This window comes from Sardina pilchardus, chromosome 21 (assembly GCF_963854185.1).
Source record: "Sardina pilchardus chromosome 21, fSarPil1.1, whole genome shotgun sequence".
Classification (NCBI taxonomy): domain Eukaryota; kingdom Metazoa; phylum Chordata; class Actinopteri; order Clupeiformes; family Clupeidae; genus Sardina; species Sardina pilchardus.
Window position 1 is genome coordinate 14,888,184 of NC_085014.1, and position 19,534 is coordinate 14,907,717.

At 43.6% G+C, this 19,534-nt stretch overlaps 2 protein-coding genes across 2 annotated transcripts; one reads left to right on the top strand and one right to left on the bottom strand.

The window, feature by feature from the left end:
- Window positions 1-5,056: 5,056 nt before the first annotated feature.
- magt1 (magnesium transporter 1) lies at window positions 5,057-11,520 on the bottom strand. The gene is made up of 10 exons (XM_062524575.1): window positions 11,362-11,520; window positions 10,298-10,467; window positions 9,934-10,051; window positions 9,506-9,646; window positions 9,042-9,182; window positions 8,379-8,468; window positions 7,969-8,032; window positions 7,641-7,715; window positions 6,354-6,444; window positions 5,057-6,076 (listed from the first exon to the last, which is right to left on the bottom strand). Exons 1-10 carry the CDS (start codon window positions 11,440-11,442, stop codon window positions 6,061-6,063), a joined length of 987 nt encoding a protein of 328 aa, XP_062380559.1. The 5' UTR covers window positions 11,443-11,520; the 3' UTR covers window positions 5,057-6,060.
- A 451-nt stretch (window positions 11,521-11,971) lies between these two features.
- Window positions 11,972-19,481, top strand: si:ch211-274f20.2 (calnexin). The gene is made up of 15 exons (XM_062524576.1): window positions 11,972-12,132; window positions 12,261-12,334; window positions 12,529-12,602; window positions 12,729-12,784; window positions 12,927-13,068; window positions 13,617-13,698; window positions 13,949-14,141; window positions 14,507-14,696; window positions 15,290-15,403; window positions 15,929-16,085; window positions 16,981-17,178; window positions 18,079-18,198; window positions 18,543-18,645; window positions 18,995-19,068; window positions 19,168-19,481. The coding sequence occupies exons 2-15, from the start codon at window positions 12,263-12,265 to the stop codon at window positions 19,177-19,179; spliced, it is 1,587 nt and encodes a 528-aa protein (XP_062380560.1). The 5' UTR covers window positions 11,972-12,132; window positions 12,261-12,262; the 3' UTR covers window positions 19,180-19,481.
- Window positions 19,482-19,534: the final 53 nt, after the last annotated feature.

Sequence of the window (19,534 nt, forward strand, 5' to 3'; positions counted from 1 at the left end):
GCTGAGCAGGGGTGCTGAGCAGTATGTATTCAAATTAGTAGTTTTTGATGGAACGGTAGCCAGCTGGTACAGCTACAGCGCGGAAGAATGTAAATCTCCCTTTCTCTCCACAACTGCCAAGAATGTCAAAACTAGGCTTCTAGAACTGCCAAAGCAGTCATTTTGACCGTTGGAATTTAAACTGAAAATTTCACCAGCGGTCATGGCGGTTCTAAGAGACTCGTGGGGTTTTTAGCTCCCCATAGCTAGTCCATCTGTCTCTCAAAAACGGAGGCTCTGCAAATTGTGGGCTCGAGCCCGGGCAGGTGAAGGACTGGACCGTGTGGTCAGCTGACACACAACGGAGGTTAGGCCTACACTTACATACGACCATTAGCTTGACGTCAACTTATTAGTTCTGTTTTGAAAACTACTCTAAAGGAATTTTCCATTTAGAAAATTCCATGGAATGACAAGGACATCATAACTGCGCATGCATAAAGGGCAATGCTCATATGATTTTATTTAAAGACAGATGTGCCTCTACACTCTGCCTCTACACTCTGCCTCTACACACTCCTCTGCACGTCCTCCAGAGATATTCTTGAATTTCCCCTTGGGGATCAATAAAGTATCTATCTATCCATCTATAATCGCACTATAGAGGCCCCTCCTATACTGGTGTGATCTCTGGTGTGAGAGGTGCCGGGGCGATTGAGATGACCGAAGCTCTCAAGGGTGTTTGGCAGCTGTGTGACCCGATAAAAAACCTCACTGCCAGACATCTGAAGTTGGTCTCGCTCCGATGCGGCTCGCGTCTGATGCTTATATGGCTGATATCATCTTGGACACAGACTGTGATTTTAAAATGTCTCGTTTACAACGCCAGATCTCAATACCACATGTTCCATGTCCTCATTGTCAGAACAGAATGATAATGGCTATACTTATTATATTATTGAAATCAAATAATATTTCACAATGTTATTTCTTGCTTCTATGGATTGCATCAGATCTCCTCTATGCGGCTGCCCCATATGCCGGTACTGCATATGGAAATGATCAAACATTTGTACACTGGAGTTCTGTGCTGCAAGAGCTACAGTACACGTGTTTGTTCCTCGATGCCGTCCAAGCGCCAGTAAACTCAATAAGTGGCGTGAGGTAAACATGGCAGAGAAGGTTGGCATCTTGTGCTGAAATTAGAGTGTATAATGGCTGTCTTCGTCCAGATCCTGTGCCACCCGTAAGGCCTGTGGAGTCTATGGGTGCCTCATGCAGCGTTTATACGTCCTCCCTCGCTCCTCGATCCTCACTGATCTACATAAAGAAAGATAAAAGAAGGGCTAGACTATCCCATTGTTGCCGCCCCATCATTCTTTATCAGTGAGGATCAAGGCCCGAGGAGCGAGGGAGGACGTATTGTATAAATGCTGCATGAGAGGCACCTTATGAGTCTGTGGAGCGCAGGGGGAAGTGTTGGTCTGATGGTATCTGTGGCGACCTGGGCAGACTCGAATGACAGCTTTGCCCAGGGTGTGGTGTCTGTCAGCTGACTGAGCCTCCTGTTCCATTGCTCTGAACCACATGAAAAACAAAGGTGGGAGCCTGATGGAGCGCTATCTGCAAACTATCTTGCTGGTTTCACATCCAGTCAGTCATGATACGCCAGTTTCAACGTTTTAATCGAACTGGCTTGTGCTGACTCTTTTGCGTTATTATCTTGCAAAATGCAAATGAAATGACTTTTTTTCACCACCGGATGGGTGACATAAATGTGCGGCAAGAAGACAATGGTATGAAGGAAAGCAGTGTTTCGAACATCTCCCAGCCATCGAAACGTAATCATGCTACAAATGCCATGAGTAGACAGCAGCCGCTACGCATGATCCAACATAAATGAAGCAGGTTTATTTTTACACCCGTCGTCTTATATTCAAAGCCTGTGATCACTCCACCCACTTTTTATTGCTGTGTGAATGTCTGGTGTGTGTGTGTGTGTGTGTGTTTGTGTTACGTCTCAGTGCACAGCATTGTGGGATACACTTTCAAGCGATGTTCATTCAGTACTGTTCATATTCCCACCCACTTTGGCCTGCACAACTAGCCAGTCTCAATACTGGCACGCTTACACACCCACAGACACAGACACATACAGAGACAGACAGTCACACACACACACACACACACACACACACACAGACGGACAGACACACACACACACACACATACAGACAGACAGACAGACACACACACACACACACACACACACACACACACACACACACACACAACATACACACTCAATATACATACACCACTGACATACACACACAGCTGAGTGTAGCTGGAAGGAGGCTGGTGTGTGTGAAGGGGTGATAATGTGACAGAGAAGGATAACCTCATGGAGTTATTCTCCCTCAGCTAACATCACTGGCTAGAACTGAACTGTGTTGACGTATACTGAACTCTCAGTCCATTCTGACGCTCAGACTGAGATCTACTGGAGGGAAAGTTGGAGAAGCAAAACAAAACTGGAAAGCGGCATTGATGGTTAAGGAAAACACATTACACAAACAGGCTCTGACGTTTACGTTTTTTCTCTCTTTTTTTCGGAAATCATGACCAGCTGTGTCGTAGGCACCGCTACTGAGGGCTTATTGTTGTGCATTTAGGCTGGCTAGTTACCTGCAGCTGGAGCTGCTGACCCATATCATCAGACGTCAGGACTGTGCCACACACAGGGAAACAAACACACACACACACACACACACACACACACACACACACACTCACATGCAAACGTACACACACACACACACACACACACACACACACACACACTCACACTTGCCATGGGAGCCCTGGCACATCCCCTGGCAGTGACAACAAGGACTAATCAGTCCGATTTTGGCTCCCTCCTTATCCCAAAGAAAGCCATTATGTCACACAGGAAAATCGACCACGGAGAGCACTTCCATAAAAAGGCCTGTGGTGCGGCCTGGCCCTTGAACAATGGAACCCAGAACACCATCGAGTCCCCCTCCCCTCCCCTTCCCCTCGCTCCCTAAGGTGCTACACTCAGGGTCCACCTCTGAGGGCCAGTGATGGGGGCTTTGCTGCGGGCGCTTTTTTTGCGAGCGCAAGGTGTGTGTATGTGTGTGTGTGTGTGTGTGTGTGTGTGTGCAAAGTGGGAAGTTTTCTGGAGCCTCTTTGCATGTGTTTCTGTCACAGCGTGCACCTCGCCCGCCTTATCGGCCCTCATCAAGGGAAGTTATACAAAACACCTCTGAGCCACACACACACAATACGCCTCAAGTCTCTAAGCATCAGAAAATCCAACAAAAGGAAATGCCAATAAAAAGGAAATAAACAAACAAACAAGCACCATTTACAATCCAAAAAGGCTGAAGTTTTTTTTTATTCTAATGAAAACTCTCTTCCTACATGTATGAAAATAGGCGTCTAATTTTAGCGCCTGCCCCTCAGTAAGGCCGTCCGGGTCGTACATCCCTTGCCGACAGGCATCCGTCTCTGTGAGGAACAATGCCTCCGTTCTGTAGGGAAACACCCGCTACTGGGATCGCTCGGCCTATTGCCTTATATGGCATTAAAGGCAGCTTTCGGCGCGATTGGCCTGTCTGACATCTGAGCCGGCCCCTCAGCCCCCGCGGTAGCGAATGCAGATGCAGCACCTGTTCGGGCATGCAAATGCACTCTTCGGAGGAGGAGGACAGAGAGAGTAAGAGACAGAAAGAGAGAGAGACAGGAGAGACGGTGAGGAAGAGAGAGAGAGAGAGGAGAGAGAGGGTGAAGAAGAGAGAGAGAGAGGAGAGAGGGTGAGGAAGAGAGAGAGTAAGAGACAGAGAGAGAGGAGAGAGAGGAAGAGAGAGAGAGGAGAGAGGGTGAGGAAGAGAGAGAAAGAGGGGCCCCTGTTACCTGTTGATACAGTAGTAGGCCTACAGGATGTGAACAAAGAAGGAATGTGCCAGGCTGGTTTAGAGTGGAGGTTAAGGACCTGGCCAAAGGATGACTACACACACAAGCAGTCACAGTCAGCCTGCAAACACTCAGAGAGGTTCTCATGCCCCGATGGTCCGTTAAGGGTTCCGTTGTTCTTACCCTGTCCTAATGCACCATGTGTGTTGGTGTGTGTGTGTGTGTGTGTGTGTGAGTAAGTGAGTGAGTGAGTGTGTGTGTGTATGTGTGTATGTTGTTAACCAATGGTCCGTGATAATGAGTAGGCTCTGTCTAATGCGAGCATTGCAGGCAAGAAATCTTTCTTGGAAATCTGAGGGAAGGTGCCAGATCTTTCTCCCTCACTGACCATATTCTCTGGAGCCCAGCTCAGGCTCCCTCCCTCTCTCAGCTCTGTCCTGACATTGTTCTAAAAACTCATGACATCATGCCAGATTCAGAACCAATAAAAACAGATGCTATGACAGATTATCACGTTATACACACTTAATTTTGGGGGACAGCAAACGATGGCTTTGTAAGAATGCTAAGGGGGAAAAAAGTGTGAGTGTGAAATCAACATTGTTCATTCCCGATGTTCCATGACTCCACCGTTTCCTGTGTGGCGTCTTGGAATTTTCTGTCAGCTTACAAAAATGAGTGACAATCCTGCCACCTACTGGAGACTGGTAAACACTGTAGGTGTAAGGTTATACTTGTAACATTGTTGTAAATGGACCACCTGTGCCTATTAAAAGGAGTTTTAGATAGAAGAATACTCTGGTTAGCACTCTCACTTTGATACAGAATTCCTTATGTTGGAAGCTACATGTATATTATTCTGACTTTCCTATGATGAAGGAAAAGTTGTATGACAAAATGTGATTTCCTTCATCATTGGCAAGAAGTTAGACTTCTATTCACTTCCACTGTCAGGTTTCTTTTTGTGTCATTTTTGGGGACATGTTGAGGTTTATCACTGATGCATGAATGCATGCACGAGTTCACAAAAGAAAAAGCAGGTCAGTTGTGGGAGAGAAATAATAGTGTACTCCCCTTAAACAGGATCTTCATAATATATTTTATTTCTTAAAAAAAGGAGAAGCTTTTTTTGGGACAAACCGAGAAACAGTTCTGTTTTATTAAGGCACTTGAATGGCAGAAAGCATGACCTGAGGCATCAGAACAGCAGCACCGGTGCTGTCCAAAAACACGAACGAAACATTCAAACACACACACATCTACACCGTTCTCTGCTATACATTCGTCTACCACCACAAGCGTCTCGAGTGCGTCTCGTATTATGTCTCAAATCTCCTCAGTTGGACTGCAATCTGCAGTGAAACTGTACCTATAGGAAGCCTTCTTTGTTGCTGCAACTTTGGAAACAGGGGGGCGAGGTAGTGACAGAACTGGGTAAGTTAACCCAGAATAAGTGGTAAACCTCCTAGTAGAAGAGCTGCATGGCTTCATTTTCCAAAGAAAACAATGGCATAGGGCTCTTGTTGTAGGAGATTTACCACTTACTCCACGTTAACCGACCCAGGTTTGTCACTAAACCACGTACTTGGAATACCCCCAGGTGATATGCACATTGACCATGAGGTAGAAAAGAGAAACACTGCTAGTCTGTCAGTATATTCTGCATGATCCCAGATTTTCTTTTCTCTCACCATCATCTATCCATAACCAGCTGCACCTTTCTATTCACAATTCACCTTCTTTTTGCCATTTAAGACTTTATGCACACAATACTTCACTTATGTATTTACAGGAGCCGTTCAACAACTGTGTATGTGTTTCCACCGTTTTTCTTTCCAATTGACAGACTCTGTATTGGCTTCATACCTACTGTGAAGATTTGAAAGGATTCTTTACAAGAGAAAATGAAAAATAAATGCAAACTGCTTTTCGCACAAATTGAAAAAAAATTAAATACAGATGGGGAAAAAAGGAGCCAACGGAAACTGAACAACAACAAGAAGAAACCAACAATGCACAGAAACTACCAGCACAGAAAAAATAAGGCACGTTTCAACACAAAGACTGACTCCTCTTGGGATCCTCAGTCTCTCTTTCTCTCTCTCTTTCGGAGGCCTGTTCTCCTCTTCAATGGTTTTGTGTTTAGCTGATCAGGAAGCTGACAAGAAACAGAAATCGTTCAGTATGACGGAGGTCGTGACAAGTCAGGTTTAGCATAGATCAAATTTAACATAGGCTAGTTAAATGTTAAAAGGTTAACCCATCCAAACACATTAACAAGACATTAACAACTATTTAATCAATATGACAAATTATCACAGTATACAAAAATCAATATGGCACACCCCTAGACTTGAGTAATTACGCCTTAATGACACCATTGCTCCTTTAGCATTAGCTTGACAATGAACATATGGAGGAGGAGGCTACTGTACCTGTAGGGGTATCCATGATATTTGGCTCTGAAAATGGACAGCAACCAGCTGAAGAAGAGCACCACCAGGCCAATCCCAGCGACACACATGACTGGGGGAGGAAGAGGATGGGGTGTGAGCAGACAGCTGATTGGTTAGAGCTCCAGATGTGATGCAACAAGACTGCATGCACACATCCTGTCATGCAATGTGCCCATGTAAATGACCCATATACCTCTAAGGGCTTTCTGCTACGTTCCTACGCACGTATGCGACGCGTCCCTAATATAAGACTGACGTAGAGTTGGTTAGTTGAGTTTACCACTTGCCTGTACAGGTTATCTGCACGTTGGCTATAACGTACTTGTTGAAGACTGGCTATAACGTACTTGTTGAAGACTAAACGCTGGTGGACATCCAAATTGTTTACACATCCGACTTTCAATTACAGTGCACCATCAACAACAATTCTTGAATTTGAATTCAAGAATTGTTGTTCAATTCTTGAATTTGAATTTCACTTGAATTGAGGTCAAAAACAGGATGTAGAATTACAATTTGAATTTGAACTAAAGGAAGTAGAATTGAAATTCAATGAAATGCATATACATCATTTAAGGGTAGTGTTAAACAATGAAGTTTCACAATATGATCGCAACAAACACACAACTTATAAAGTAACCAATTACATTTCCAAAGTAACAAAACTTAATGTATGTGAGATTCTACACATTATTCCTGTTGTGTGACTGGGGAATTGCTTTGAATTGCCATGAATTGAATTCCACTTCCTGTCATTCCAGTTCAAATTCAAATTCAACTTCCTGTGGGGTGGGGGCAATTCAATTCAAATTCCAATTCCAATTCATGAATTGAGTGGAGGCCAATTCCAAAATTCGGAACTGAGCACAAGCCTGCCTTGTGTACACATTGGTGTACTGATTAGTACTGTTTAAACTGATAATTCAATTTTATGTTAAGTTTACTGATGTCCTTGCAAGCCTCTTTGTTAAAAAGTGTCTGCTAAATACCATAAAGATTTAAACCATAAACATTTAGGGATTTCTCATTTTTCTCAATCTTTCTTTTTCTATTCAGCAGCCCACCCACCTAACTCTATCTATGCTTTCAAGTCTGACTTGGTGTCTCAGCACACTGCTATACAGTACACACAGTACAACAGCCACAGTCTCTCACAACAGCCCTCGGGGGGGAAACTGCCTTTCCTTCACTGCACGTTATTTTGCAAAATGTGCACAATTATGCAAATTAAAAAAACGAAGGCAACAAAGAAGAAAGGGAACCTACTTTTCCTCTTGCCGATGTCCATGTCAGACGTTGCTGCTTCATGTAAGAGGACCATTCCCAAAGTCACAGCAGCATCTGATCGCCAGAATCAAGGAGCATCCATTTGGGAAATACGGAGTTAACAACTATGGTAATTTCATCATTATGAAAAATGTACTAACTGAAACTAATCACGTGTCCATTTTATATTCTAGACAAACTGTATTTCAGCATAGGTCAACAACACACACTGATGATGTCATCAACTTCTAGATCAACAGTGGGACGCTGAAAAGGCAATGTTTGGAGGCACTGATGGGGTTTTTGAATGGGGTGTTTAAAAGGATACTGAAGAGGAGGACGATGTGAGTCTCAGCCACAAACTGGGCCTGGCTGCTGCCATGGATGTAGCTCTGCGGAAGGAGACAGAGAAAGACAGAAGAGAGCCGTTTCATTAACACACCCAAGCTTACAGCTGTAGACACAAACTCATCCAGGCTTTAGCGCTTGAAAAGCGGTGACCTTTTCATCTGTCCAATTTGACACCATCTCCTGTTCCACATGACAGCTAGACAACCAATGTCATCATACCACCCAGGAGAGTTTAGAGTTACAGCGCACATGGCCCAGCATCAATCAATCACAACTGTATGCAGTCGAGCTCAAGAGCCAAAACGGCAACAACTAAAGTCGTCTATTCCTTCTGGTTTTCTGGCGCCGTTTGATCATGCAGCGAGCACTCTCGGGGACAGCACTTACCACTTGGCCGGTGTTGGGGTTCTTGTGGGCGTAGGGCGGCCCTCGGATGTGGTTCCACATCTGCCCTGATGTCATGATCAGCACGAAGCACTGGGGACAGAAAAAGATCATTTTCCAATTCAAGAGCACTGTTTTTGTTTTTCAACTACGGAAAAGCTACGGTAAACATTGCTACATTGATTAAATTGAAAAAAGTGATAATGACAGGACTGTGTAAGACTCAGAAATGTAGGAAGGACTGAGAAAATAAAGAAAGAATAGTGTAAGATGGACAGAGACACACCAAATAGGAGGTAGGAGGACAAAGATGAAGAGTGAGAGGAGAATATAGTACTACTGTACCAACAAAGAAAAACTCCTCAGAGATAGGGAGGACAGGAAAAGAGAGAGAGAGGGGAGGGGGAGAGAGAGAGAGAGAGAGAAAGAAAGAAAGAAAGAAAGAAAGAAAGAAAGAAAGAAAGAAAGAGAGAAAGACAGAAAAAAATTGAGAGAGAAAGAAAGAGAGATAGATAAGGAGAGAGCGAGAGAGAGAGAGAGAGAGAGAGAGAGAGAGAGAGAGCACTTCTGTGCCAAGTATAATAATAATAATAATACAAATAATACATTTTATTAATAATGCACTTTTCACCAGTGATCTCAAAGTGCTAAGAATCATGTACACACCAGAGCGGAGAAGGCCCAGACGTTCTTGTTGTAGAGGAACTCCAGGTTGTTGCGGCGCAGGTAAGCCAGTCCGCCAATCACCGCCAACAGGAATCCGAGCATCAGGGGCCCCGCGTAGTTAGGAGGGCGAATCACACGGATCTACATGGTCAGCAGACATGGTCAAAGCACACCACACACATACAAAACACCTTTTTCAAATGACCGTTTATACTGTTTTCTTTTACGCAATACAGCAACACCAAGGGATTAGGGCTTAGAGACTCATCTTCAGCCAGTTAGCATCCCAGTTGGTCACCAAGTGGCTCACGTCCCGCCACATTTTTAAGACAATAAAGTGGTACAGTATTGGTGGACAGAAAAGTATGTTGTCTTTGAGGATTGGTGGATATGAGTGTGTATGTGTGTGTGTGTGTGTGTGTGCGTATGTGTGTGTGTGTGTGTGTGTAAAGTGGTCTGCTTACATGGACATCGGTGCGGTCTGCCACCCAGCGGGCCAGCTGTTCGGCCGCAAAGCCTCGCACCTGCAGCTCGTAGGTGTCGGCGCGCTTGGGCTTCCCTTTGGCGGGGAAGTTGATGAACGTGGGGGCAGAGTTCATGTTGAGCTGGGGGACAGAGCATACAAAGAGTGGCCCATTATCATCAGTGCAGTTTGGACCTTCAGTTTGCCCTTTGCAGCTAAGCTCATTCAAATGGAAGGAGGTCAAACAACCAATAAAACCTATATGGTCACAACTCTTTTACTGTGTTTGACTACAAACAAATGAGAAGACGTTGTAATTTGCTTATTATTGTCAGACACTATCTACAGAATTCTGTTTGCTTAAGTCATTTTCTGTTTGCTTTTTTTTGCCAGAAGAGAGTGTCTGACAGAGGCAGAGCTGGAGATTACCATTTGAAAGACATCTGATCCTTCATCAAAGTCCACAGATGCGAAGAAGACTCTGTTGGTGAAGGCACTAGAATACCTCCAGGAATTGGCCAGGATTTGGTATTCCTCATCAGCTTGTCTGTAAAAGATACAGAAAATAAAAAATGTCCTCTCATATCACTGTAAAATAAATAAAAGATTTCATAATGTCTATTATATACCACAGATGTTTAACCTGACATAGCTCTCCGTAAGCTTCCGCTCAATTTTAATTTCCCTTCACCATTACGATATTAGTACGAGGGTTTGGTGTGACCAGGCTAACAGACGTTTGACTTCTTCCAAAAGGTATGACACATGACATCTTCTCCTCGTTCTCTCTCACCTGCACACAGCACACTGTCTCTGGGGCTGCAGCGCGGTGAACATGATGACCACCGAGTAGTTCCGTGGCGGGGCTCTCACCAGCTTCCGGAACTTTTCCCCGTTCAAGCGGATGACGGCGCGCTTGCCGGCCCACTCCATCATCTGGGTGACCTTCTCAGAGAGAAGCGTCTGAAAACAAGAAAGACCAAAGTGTCACCTTGCTGACAAACACTGCATGTTAATTTACAACAGGTCTGTGTTTTACTTGTCCCTTAGATTATAAATAATGTGGCAGGCAGCACTACTGCTTCATTGCCTACTTGTAGACAGATGTGGCCTAACTTGAATAATGTCACACATCCTGGTCATGCATGAATGCAAAGGCTACGTAAATGCATAGACCATCTGATCACAGGTCAAGATCACATGGCTATTGCATGAATTGGCCAACATAAAATGCAGTGTCTAAAGTGACAGAATAAGAGGCCATTCTGCAACATCAAAATGACTTCTTAATGCAGGACTTGGAATGCCACAGAACGATGATTGACCAAAGATTAAGAAATCCTGCCAGGCGAATATTTATCAGCCTGTCGGCAAATAGGTAAAAATCCCACGACAAAGAATGTACATTACGTTAGAACCAAGTATAGTCTACGATGCGGATGTGTTCCTGGCTAGTATATCTGTTTCTTTCTCGTTTTCACATATCATGGGTTGCACGCAGCTTATCGTTATCTGCTGCTAACTGTCATCATAATCTATTGCTAGCTGGCTAGCAGCTCTATATAATTTGCTAGCCACGACTTTACTGTCCGAAATGTTGCATGCAATCACAGTAAGGATCAACAGATTTAAAGCAATGTAATGTTGCAAAGTTACAAAAAGAAGTGTCAGACAGAGCCAATGACAGCTAACGTTAGCGCGGGCACTTCCTGAATAAGACGAGTAGAGTTGCCCAGGTTAGCTGGCTAAGCTTCCTAGCTGACTGACTGAAGTTAATTAGCTTACTGAATTGAATGAAGCACATTCAGTTATTTGTATCGTTCACACTCTTGCCGTGGTAACATGTAGTGCCAATACCTCTTTCTTCTTCTGTCCATCTGAAGATCTTGCATGACAAAGTAATAGTAACAATGCCGCATACAAAAGTTTCGGAGACATTTCTTCTCACAATTTATCGTCAAAAGCCACGACTCCAGGAACCGTCTGTAACTTTTCCATTGGTCGCTTCCTCTCAGTAGTTGGCCAATGGTGAAGAGGTGTCACAGATACACGAACGTGCTGGAACGTGCTCATGCCGGTGCATTCTGGGAATTGGTGATCATTATAGTGTAGCCTATCTGATTTAATTTCCCAAAGATCACGACTTGTTCTAGGTGGTTATTAAAAAAAATGGTTTCAAATCTTTGAAAACTAAGATAGACATTTTTGGTCGTCTAAGTTCAGCTGGAAATTATAGTGTGCTGCTAAACTGTTTTTGGATCCCCATATCCTGTTCACATAACCTTGTCCATACCTATGAATTTAAATATTGACTCACAATGGTAATTAATATAGGCTATATTAGGCTACTACAGTTCCCTTTAATCACAGATACAGCATGCTTTTGTAAGCGTGTTAATGCGCCGAGTTTCCCAATGAAATTAAAAACGTTCCCTGATCAAAGTCCACCTTTAATAACCACAAACTTCCGCACAAGAGAGATCTGCATGCAATGCCACACGAGGACGAGGTAGGCAATTGCTGAAATGTTATAGGACTATTTTTTCTTATGACTGGATGGAAATGACCATGGGCATGTCGATGAGCCGGCTAGGCTAAACTATTATCTTCCAAAGACTCATTTTACAGGTAAGCTAGCCTGCATCATGATCGCCTGAAGGTTCTCTAACCTTGAAGGTTAAACCTTCAGATACGTTAACTTGCTTTGCCATCATTTGCTCTTGGCCTGTTTGTAAGCATCGCTTTGTTGTCCGCAGGTATGGCAGGTAGCCTTCATGCGATTCTTGCCTGCACCTGCGTTTGCCTTACCTTACCTATGAGCGAGGGTCAGGTAAGTGGATGTAGAGACATGATTCATTTGTCCCGCATATCTCAAGGCTACTTTTGCGTTTGAGTGTTTATAGTTAGCTAGACCTAATGTATTTGTGAATTAATATACACTTACTTTAGTTTTATATCTTTTTTTTTATTTATTTTTTTTATAAAGTGGAACAACTACATCTTAGTACATAATATGCCTTTCAGAATGTTTACAGAAATGTGCCCATACCAGAAAAAGCCCATTTTGCTGAAACGTTTGACCTGGCTCCACTGGACAGGTACCCCATTTTGCAGAATAACTTTTCATTAATTATAACCCACATTTAATAACCTAATTCACATTAATAACCCAAGTCTTCATTAATAAATAACTTCGCTACATTTGTCCCTCTGCCATGTGGAAGGAACTGGGTACTGTCCAAGGCAGGCAAAGTGGAGGACATGGATTTGAAATATGATGGTAGGCTACATAAGACATAATATATGATATGTAGTTTCCATTTTCTTGGACTCGTTTCTGTCCTATACCCAAAAAATGAATTGATTTACACACATTGGAGATAGATATAGTGTGACATGACTCATGGCTGTTTTGGTCTCAGGGGACTGGGCTCTGGAGGAGCCTGCTCATCAGGTGTTGCCAGGAAACAGAGGACTGGTGATGAAGAGTCCGGGTCGTCATCATGCCATCGCTGCGTACCTGCGCTCCATGTACCATTTCAGGGACCAACCACTCATTTTGCAGTGAGTCACACACACACACACACACACACACACACACACACACACACACACACACACACACACACACACACACACACACACACAGTGACACAGACTAGCCACCACATGCTGCTCATTCACAATGACTGTTTTGGACTCACTAGTAGCTTTGGAGCATTGTGATATGAGAATAGGAGAGAACTGGGTTCTAGCATCTGGCCTGTTGTTTTGTTTTTGGTGGCTGAAAACAGGCTCATGCTTCTGCCAGGGGGTTCCCCTCATAAAGGCTCTGGTCTGGGGGTGATGTGGGTAGTAGCCTAATACCACCCAAGCAACCTGCATGAGTGTCAGTAGACCAGAACTTATTTTCATAATTTTACCAAAGCATTGTTGTGTTATGTATGACATAATTAGATCTGCTGTGTCCATGATCCCATGATCACTGTGTATTGTTGTATTACTATAATGGGAACGCTGTCCTTTAGTTAGTTGTGAATGACAGACGAGCTCACTGCCTGATGTGTGCCCCTTTACACTTTCAATTACGCAACTGATGCATCCACCTACAGGTATGAAGTGCACTTCCAGAGGGGCATAGACTGTGGAGGAGCCTACATCAAACTCCTCTCTAATTATGATGGCCTCCGTTTAGTAAGTGTCAATTGTTATGCCTTTTAGAACTGTCTTATGAAGCTTGTGTATAGTGTACTTGTGAATTATTCAACTTAATTCTGGCCAAACGATGACACGTTATGTTAACTCACTCCAAATATGTCACACATGGCGGACCGTACACGATCATTCTGATTGAAATTGATCTCTTCCCTTTTAGAACATCATCCAGTTATTTTACAGCACTTGGATGAGTTCTGACCTATCCCTTTCTTTTATGACATCCCAGACCCAGTTCAATGATGCCACCCCGTATACCATCATGTTTGGACCAGATACATGTGGCAAGAGCCACAAGGTTCATTTCATCTTCCGCCATCGTAACCCAGTAACGGGGGAGTACGAGGAGAAGCATGCACGGCAGCCTGACGTAGATCTGAGTGATTATTTCAAGGACCGCAAACCTCATCTGTACACACTGCGTGAGTCTTACCTGCAGAGAGAGTGAGAGAGAGAGAGAGAGAGAGAGAGCAAACGCATTTTGTTCATAGACCTGAATCAGTCAGGACACTGATGTTTAAAGTGGCTCGATGCAGCAGTTTTACTGATCTATGCCCCACACTTGATGCTGCATGCTTTGTCTTTCTGATTCACACAGTTCTTGGGGTTTCAATCATTAAAGTGAGTGGATCAGAGACCTCTGTGATTACACAATAAAGGCCTCTTGTGCATCACTAGTAGTGCCAGTCATAGTGAGTACTTCCTGGTCTTTGTTATCTGCTTAGCATGGCGTGAACCCATGAGCGGTCAATGTTGTAATCTAACAGTGTTCTCTCATGCTTCCCAGGCTTGTATCCAGATAACACCTATGAAATTCTCATCGACCTCACGGTCATCAGTAAAGGCAGCTTGCTGAAGGACATGGACCCTCCAGTGAATCCTCCCAAGGAAGTGTTGGACCCTGAGGATACTGCCCCAGAGAGCTGGGATGACAGACCTTACATCCCAGACCCCACAGTCATCAAACCCCAGGACTGGTGTGTCAACTCACACATCCCTATTCCAACAAAATAAGATAGCTGGCAGTAATGTTTATATCAGGAGAGGCAGTAGGTTCAAGGGATATGTAGCCTCTTTTGCCAGAACCTTTCAAAACGTTTGTCAAAATAAAGTATCAGCAAAGCCCAATCAAATTCTCCTTGACACTTCAACCACCCAAATACAACCAGGCTATTTATTATAAACCTGTAATGACATGACACAATTTTTTATAGAATAATTGGCATGTGGGAGAAGTGAACATGGTAATACAGCTTTTAGTCTCCTGGTGGCCTGGAGCCTTCTGATTGAGAGTGACATTCAGTTCAATTCAATGCAATTCAATATGCTTTATTGGCATGAATGTCACATTTTACAGAGTTGCCAAAGCATTCAATAAAATAATGATAATATTAAGGTTACAGATAATAATACAGTTAATAACAAAGATAATAGTAATGTTAATAGTATAATGATTAGGGAATAGCTAAACATTGAAAAAAAGGGATAAATTCCCCACAAATAGATAAATGGGTGAGAGGTTAAGACAAACATATAAACTTTTTTTTGACATTGTGTTTGTCCACTGCAGGGACGAGGAAGCCCCAGAGCTCATCCCTGACCCTGCGGTCCAGAGACCGGACGGCTGGCTGGAGGGGGAGCCGCCCTTCGTCCCCGACCCCGAGGCGCAGCCCCCAGACGACTGGTGAGTCAGCCGGCGAGCGAGCTAGCCAGACAGACAGACAGACGGCCTGCGCCAGTGCCAGTGGCAGCCACACATCCCCTCATGAGATCACATCACAGTCAGCGAGTCATACGCCTCTGAGCACTTCCTGTCAGGGTTGTGCACTTTACAGAATAACAGTGCGAGCATGGACTGGACATGTGATCTGGGGTTGTTGTGTATGAGTCTTTTTTTTTTATAACCAGATACCTAAAATGGCGGTGCATTGTATGGAGCTCTGAAGTACATATACACTGTAAAAGCAATTTCAGAGCATCATATTTTTTTTTTTAATCTAACTTTGTGTATTTGTCATTCCTGACATAATCTTTATGGCTGTGGCAGCATTAACTTTTTCTTGTCCTCTTCTGCGTGATGGAAATTTGGCAACTGTTTCTTGGCCTCTTCTGTGTGATGGTCCCTGATGGAGATTTGGCAACACTAGCTCATGTGTTTGCATATTCCATGTAAAGAAAATAAAGCTCATGCTAAGCTCTCTGTCCACAGGGAAGAGGAGATGGATGGCGAGTGGGCTGCTCCTCTGGTTCCTAACCCTTCATGCGTTCATGCTACTGGCTGTGGCCCCTGGAGCCCACCTATGGTCCATAACCCTGCCTACAGAGGGAAGTGGAAGCCTCCTATGATTGACAACCCAAACTATCAGGTACGAGCTACAGTCACGACTGCACTGGAAACAAGATGTCACAATGAAGTATTGCAAAATCCATGGCTTTTTGGAATCAGTCATGTGGGTAGCTAAATTTATGGTGAATTTCAAGCCCACTGCTTTTGCAGCATGTTATTTCAGATGATATGGTTTTAAAATATCTAACAGCAATGGACTAAAGTGGTTGTCAGTATTTTGGTGGGAGTGGGGGTAGTGCATTTATTTTGTCTGACTTTTGCACCCATTTCTCTTTGCTCTCACCATTTTGCCTGCATTTCCTGGTACTCAGTTACATATGTTGCTGAGGTTGTAGATTTCCCTGTTCCCACAGAGTGCAACCAGGGCAGAAATGTAAATGCCTTCTTTGTACTGTAAGCAGCTATAGATGAAAGTGTCTGCGGAATGATTAAATGTAAATAGCCCTGTCTGGCCCTGCTTTAAGGCCTTGTTAGACTCCTACTGGAAAGGAATGCAGGCAGAACACAGAACAGTGATTGCATTCATTCATACATGACTGCATTCATGCTATACACATTGAGTCTATACTATATCTTTTATAGATCTCTTGTGTTGTCCTAAAAGGGAAGACTTCCTTCTTCTTCCAATTGTTAGTCTTGATTGTTGCTTGCGATTATATCTGACCATGTTTGCAAGCCTGGTCGTCAATATTTCATGGTACATCTGCCCATAATGTATCAATACACAGAGGCCAATATCAATGTATTTTCAAACACACCAAACTTCAAAATCAATGTATTCTCACAACTGTGCTGGTTTTCCAGTATTATTCACTGCCCTCTGTCTCCTTGTGGGGGTTCTTGAAAACACGGAACGAATATTCTGATCATTTGGGATAGTGAATTTGTGAACTTCTGATTCTCATTCCTAAAAGGGGGCCTGGCAGTCTCGCTCCATCCCAAACCCCGGGTACTTCGAGGACCAGCACCCTTTCAGGATGACCCCCGTGGCAGCTGTTGGGCTGGAGCTGTGGTCCCTGACCACGGAGATTCTGTTTGACAACATCCTGCTGTGTGGTGACCTCAACACTGCCAACCGCTGGACTCAGGACACTTGGGGACAAAGGCAGACGGTAAAGAAGTGTGACTGAACTTAGTGCGCAATTTCACTGTCGACACTTGGTGTTGAATAATCTCAGATTACCATCACAGAGTGACACAACATTCCTGTGGTCCAATGGTATTTTAAAGTTATTGCCTGAATGAGGTGTCATAAAAGTGTTATAAAACGTGAAATTACGGTATTGTCATGGAGAATATTTTCACAGCTTCAGAACAGAACATCAGTTTTGCAGCTGTTTTTCATGTCATCATCAATTCAGTTGATAGGCTACTGGAACAATGCTGGAATCCCAAACAAGCCTTTAGCAGAGACAGTTGAAGAAATTAAGGATCTTTGCCGAGTTTAATGAGTTTAATGAAGTCCACAGTGGCCTGAGGAGACATATTGCCTAAGAGGCAGACACTGGAGAAGGGTGAAGAAAGTGTGAGCTCTGACACACTACACTCAAATGGGTCAGTGTACGCCTTTGTGTGTAGTCATATCATGTCACTGTGTCACTCTTATAGGGAAGTTTCACTAAGCGCGTAACTGAAGCTTTCCGTTCACATAGCATCTGCTGCAACAATTAACTTCCAATAAAATCAGTGGAAGTAGCTTCACCAGATTTGACAGCAGCACGTACATGAAAAAGAAATACACCAGTCTTCGAATATTTATTTTATGCGTCACGAACGGAACGCCAGTTACGTGCCTCGTGTAGCTTCCCTGAGTGACACAGTGACAGTAGGACTGCGTACAATTAAGGTTAACCCTGACCCATTTGAGTTTAGCTTAGGGAGGTAGTAGCTTTCCTGTTGCATACATGGATTCATACCATCAACCTTTTATACTGTGACTGTGCATTATGAGTAATTCTTGAAACGCGTTTTTATTTATTTGAACTAACAACGTTGCTTTCTTCATCCAACAGCCTGGGCTGCTTGAGCAGCTGTTTGTGGCCACAGTGAAGCGACCGTGGCTCTGGGGTGTGTACGTCTTCACCGTGGGCCTTCCCTTGATCCTGTTTGTCAGTTTCATGTGGCCTGACAAGGTAGGTCCCGTGAGTGGGAACATGAAAAACAAAAACCTCACGGTTTCATTTCGACAGACTCTCACTCAGCAAGCACGCCTTATTAGACTAACTATAAGAGGATTAGCTAAACTGAAGGAAGTAGCTTTGACTCATGTCTCACATGACTGAAGAAGAAATTGTATCAATTTATAGGTCCTATATAGTTCTCCCATCACAGTTCTCATAGGGAACAAGATGCATCTAAATAAAAAAATAAAAAAAAATGTTGCTTCAGCAACTTAGATCATCTCTTCCTGTTCCCTCGGAGAACCATGGTTTCAAAGAAACCAGATTATTAACAGAATGTTTGTTTGTCATCGCAGCGATTTGGTCCCCCCAATCAGGATTATTACTACAAAAAATCAGACGAACCTCAGTTTGACAGCCCACAGGACCACGAGGCACCCCCTACACTGAGTGACTATGGTGAGAGCATCATTCAGAATTGTGCTTCCATGGCCAAGGATGTTTACACGCACACAAATGCACACAAGTATTTTGGATTCAGCTGTTGATGCCACATCATATCAACTGCCTTGTCTTTGGGCCTCTGCTTGGTGGAGTAACACAAGGCTAACGTACAGTGGAATGCACTAGTAGTGACTGAACAACATTTGTAAACAGAATACATCTCCACGTGAAAATTCTTTGGAAGGCAAAATAGTTTGACCTACACAGAGATATCCAAGACTACAGTTTGGATCAATTAGCGGTGCAAGTGTCATGTTTGTGGCTACTCAACAATAAGGGGCCTGACTGTGTGTTTTTTTTCCAGGGGTGACAAACAGAGTTGGCCCTAGAAAGAGAGAGACCAAAAGGGGCCAGAGAAAGTCAGATTTGGAGCTGAAGGTAAATGCGGCTTATGGAAAGTAAACCTCTGAAATACGCAGTTGGTCCAAGTGTATTTATCGCAGCCATGTATTTATGTAATCATTGATTTACTTTCAGGATACAGAGTGATGATGACTTCCTTCCGTCTTCAAACAGCTCTTAATGTTCTATTATAAACCATCTGAATTTCAAAAAAGGGGAAATTGAATAGTAATTGCAGCGGTCTTGCCAATATTGCACTTGTTTTTGTGTTGATTTCCAACGTCTGTGATGAAAAGAAATCAGATAGGCAACCTTAGTGTGAGAGATGAGTGAATCAGATATACAAACTGATGAAGAACCTGTCCGTTTGGACTGGTTAGACCACTGTGAATGTTGTTTTGGACAAGACTGAACCAATAAAAATGCCCGTTTCCGTGATCCTGCTGTTTAAAAATATCTCTGTCTTGCAGTATCTTCTTTCGTGTACCTTTCAGTTTCAGTT

Bases quoted from the DNA above. Each gene is read 5' to 3' on its own strand.
- magt1 (XM_062524575.1), bottom strand. From the start codon at position 11,442: ATGTCTCCGAAACTTTTGTATGCGGCATTGTTACTATTACTTTGTCAT. The intron at 10,052-10,297 runs GTGAGAGAGAAC...TATCTTTTACAG, and splicing joins AGACAGTGTGCTGTGTGCAG to ACAAGCTGATGAGGAATACC. The intron at 8,033-8,378 runs GTAAGTGCTGTC...CTCCTTCCGCAG, and splicing joins ACCCCAACACCGGCCAAGTG to AGCTACATCCATGGCAGCAG.
- si:ch211-274f20.2 (XM_062524576.1), top strand. From the start codon at position 12,263: ATGGCAGGTAGCCTTCATGCGATTCTTGCCTGCACCTGCGTTTGCCTT. The intron at 17,179-18,078 runs GTAAAGAAGTGT...TTCATCCAACAG, and splicing joins CTTGGGGACAAAGGCAGACG to CCTGGGCTGCTTGAGCAGCT. The intron at 18,646-18,994 runs GTGAGAGCATCA...TTTTTTTTCCAG, and splicing joins CCCTACACTGAGTGACTATG to GGGTGACAAACAGAGTTGGC.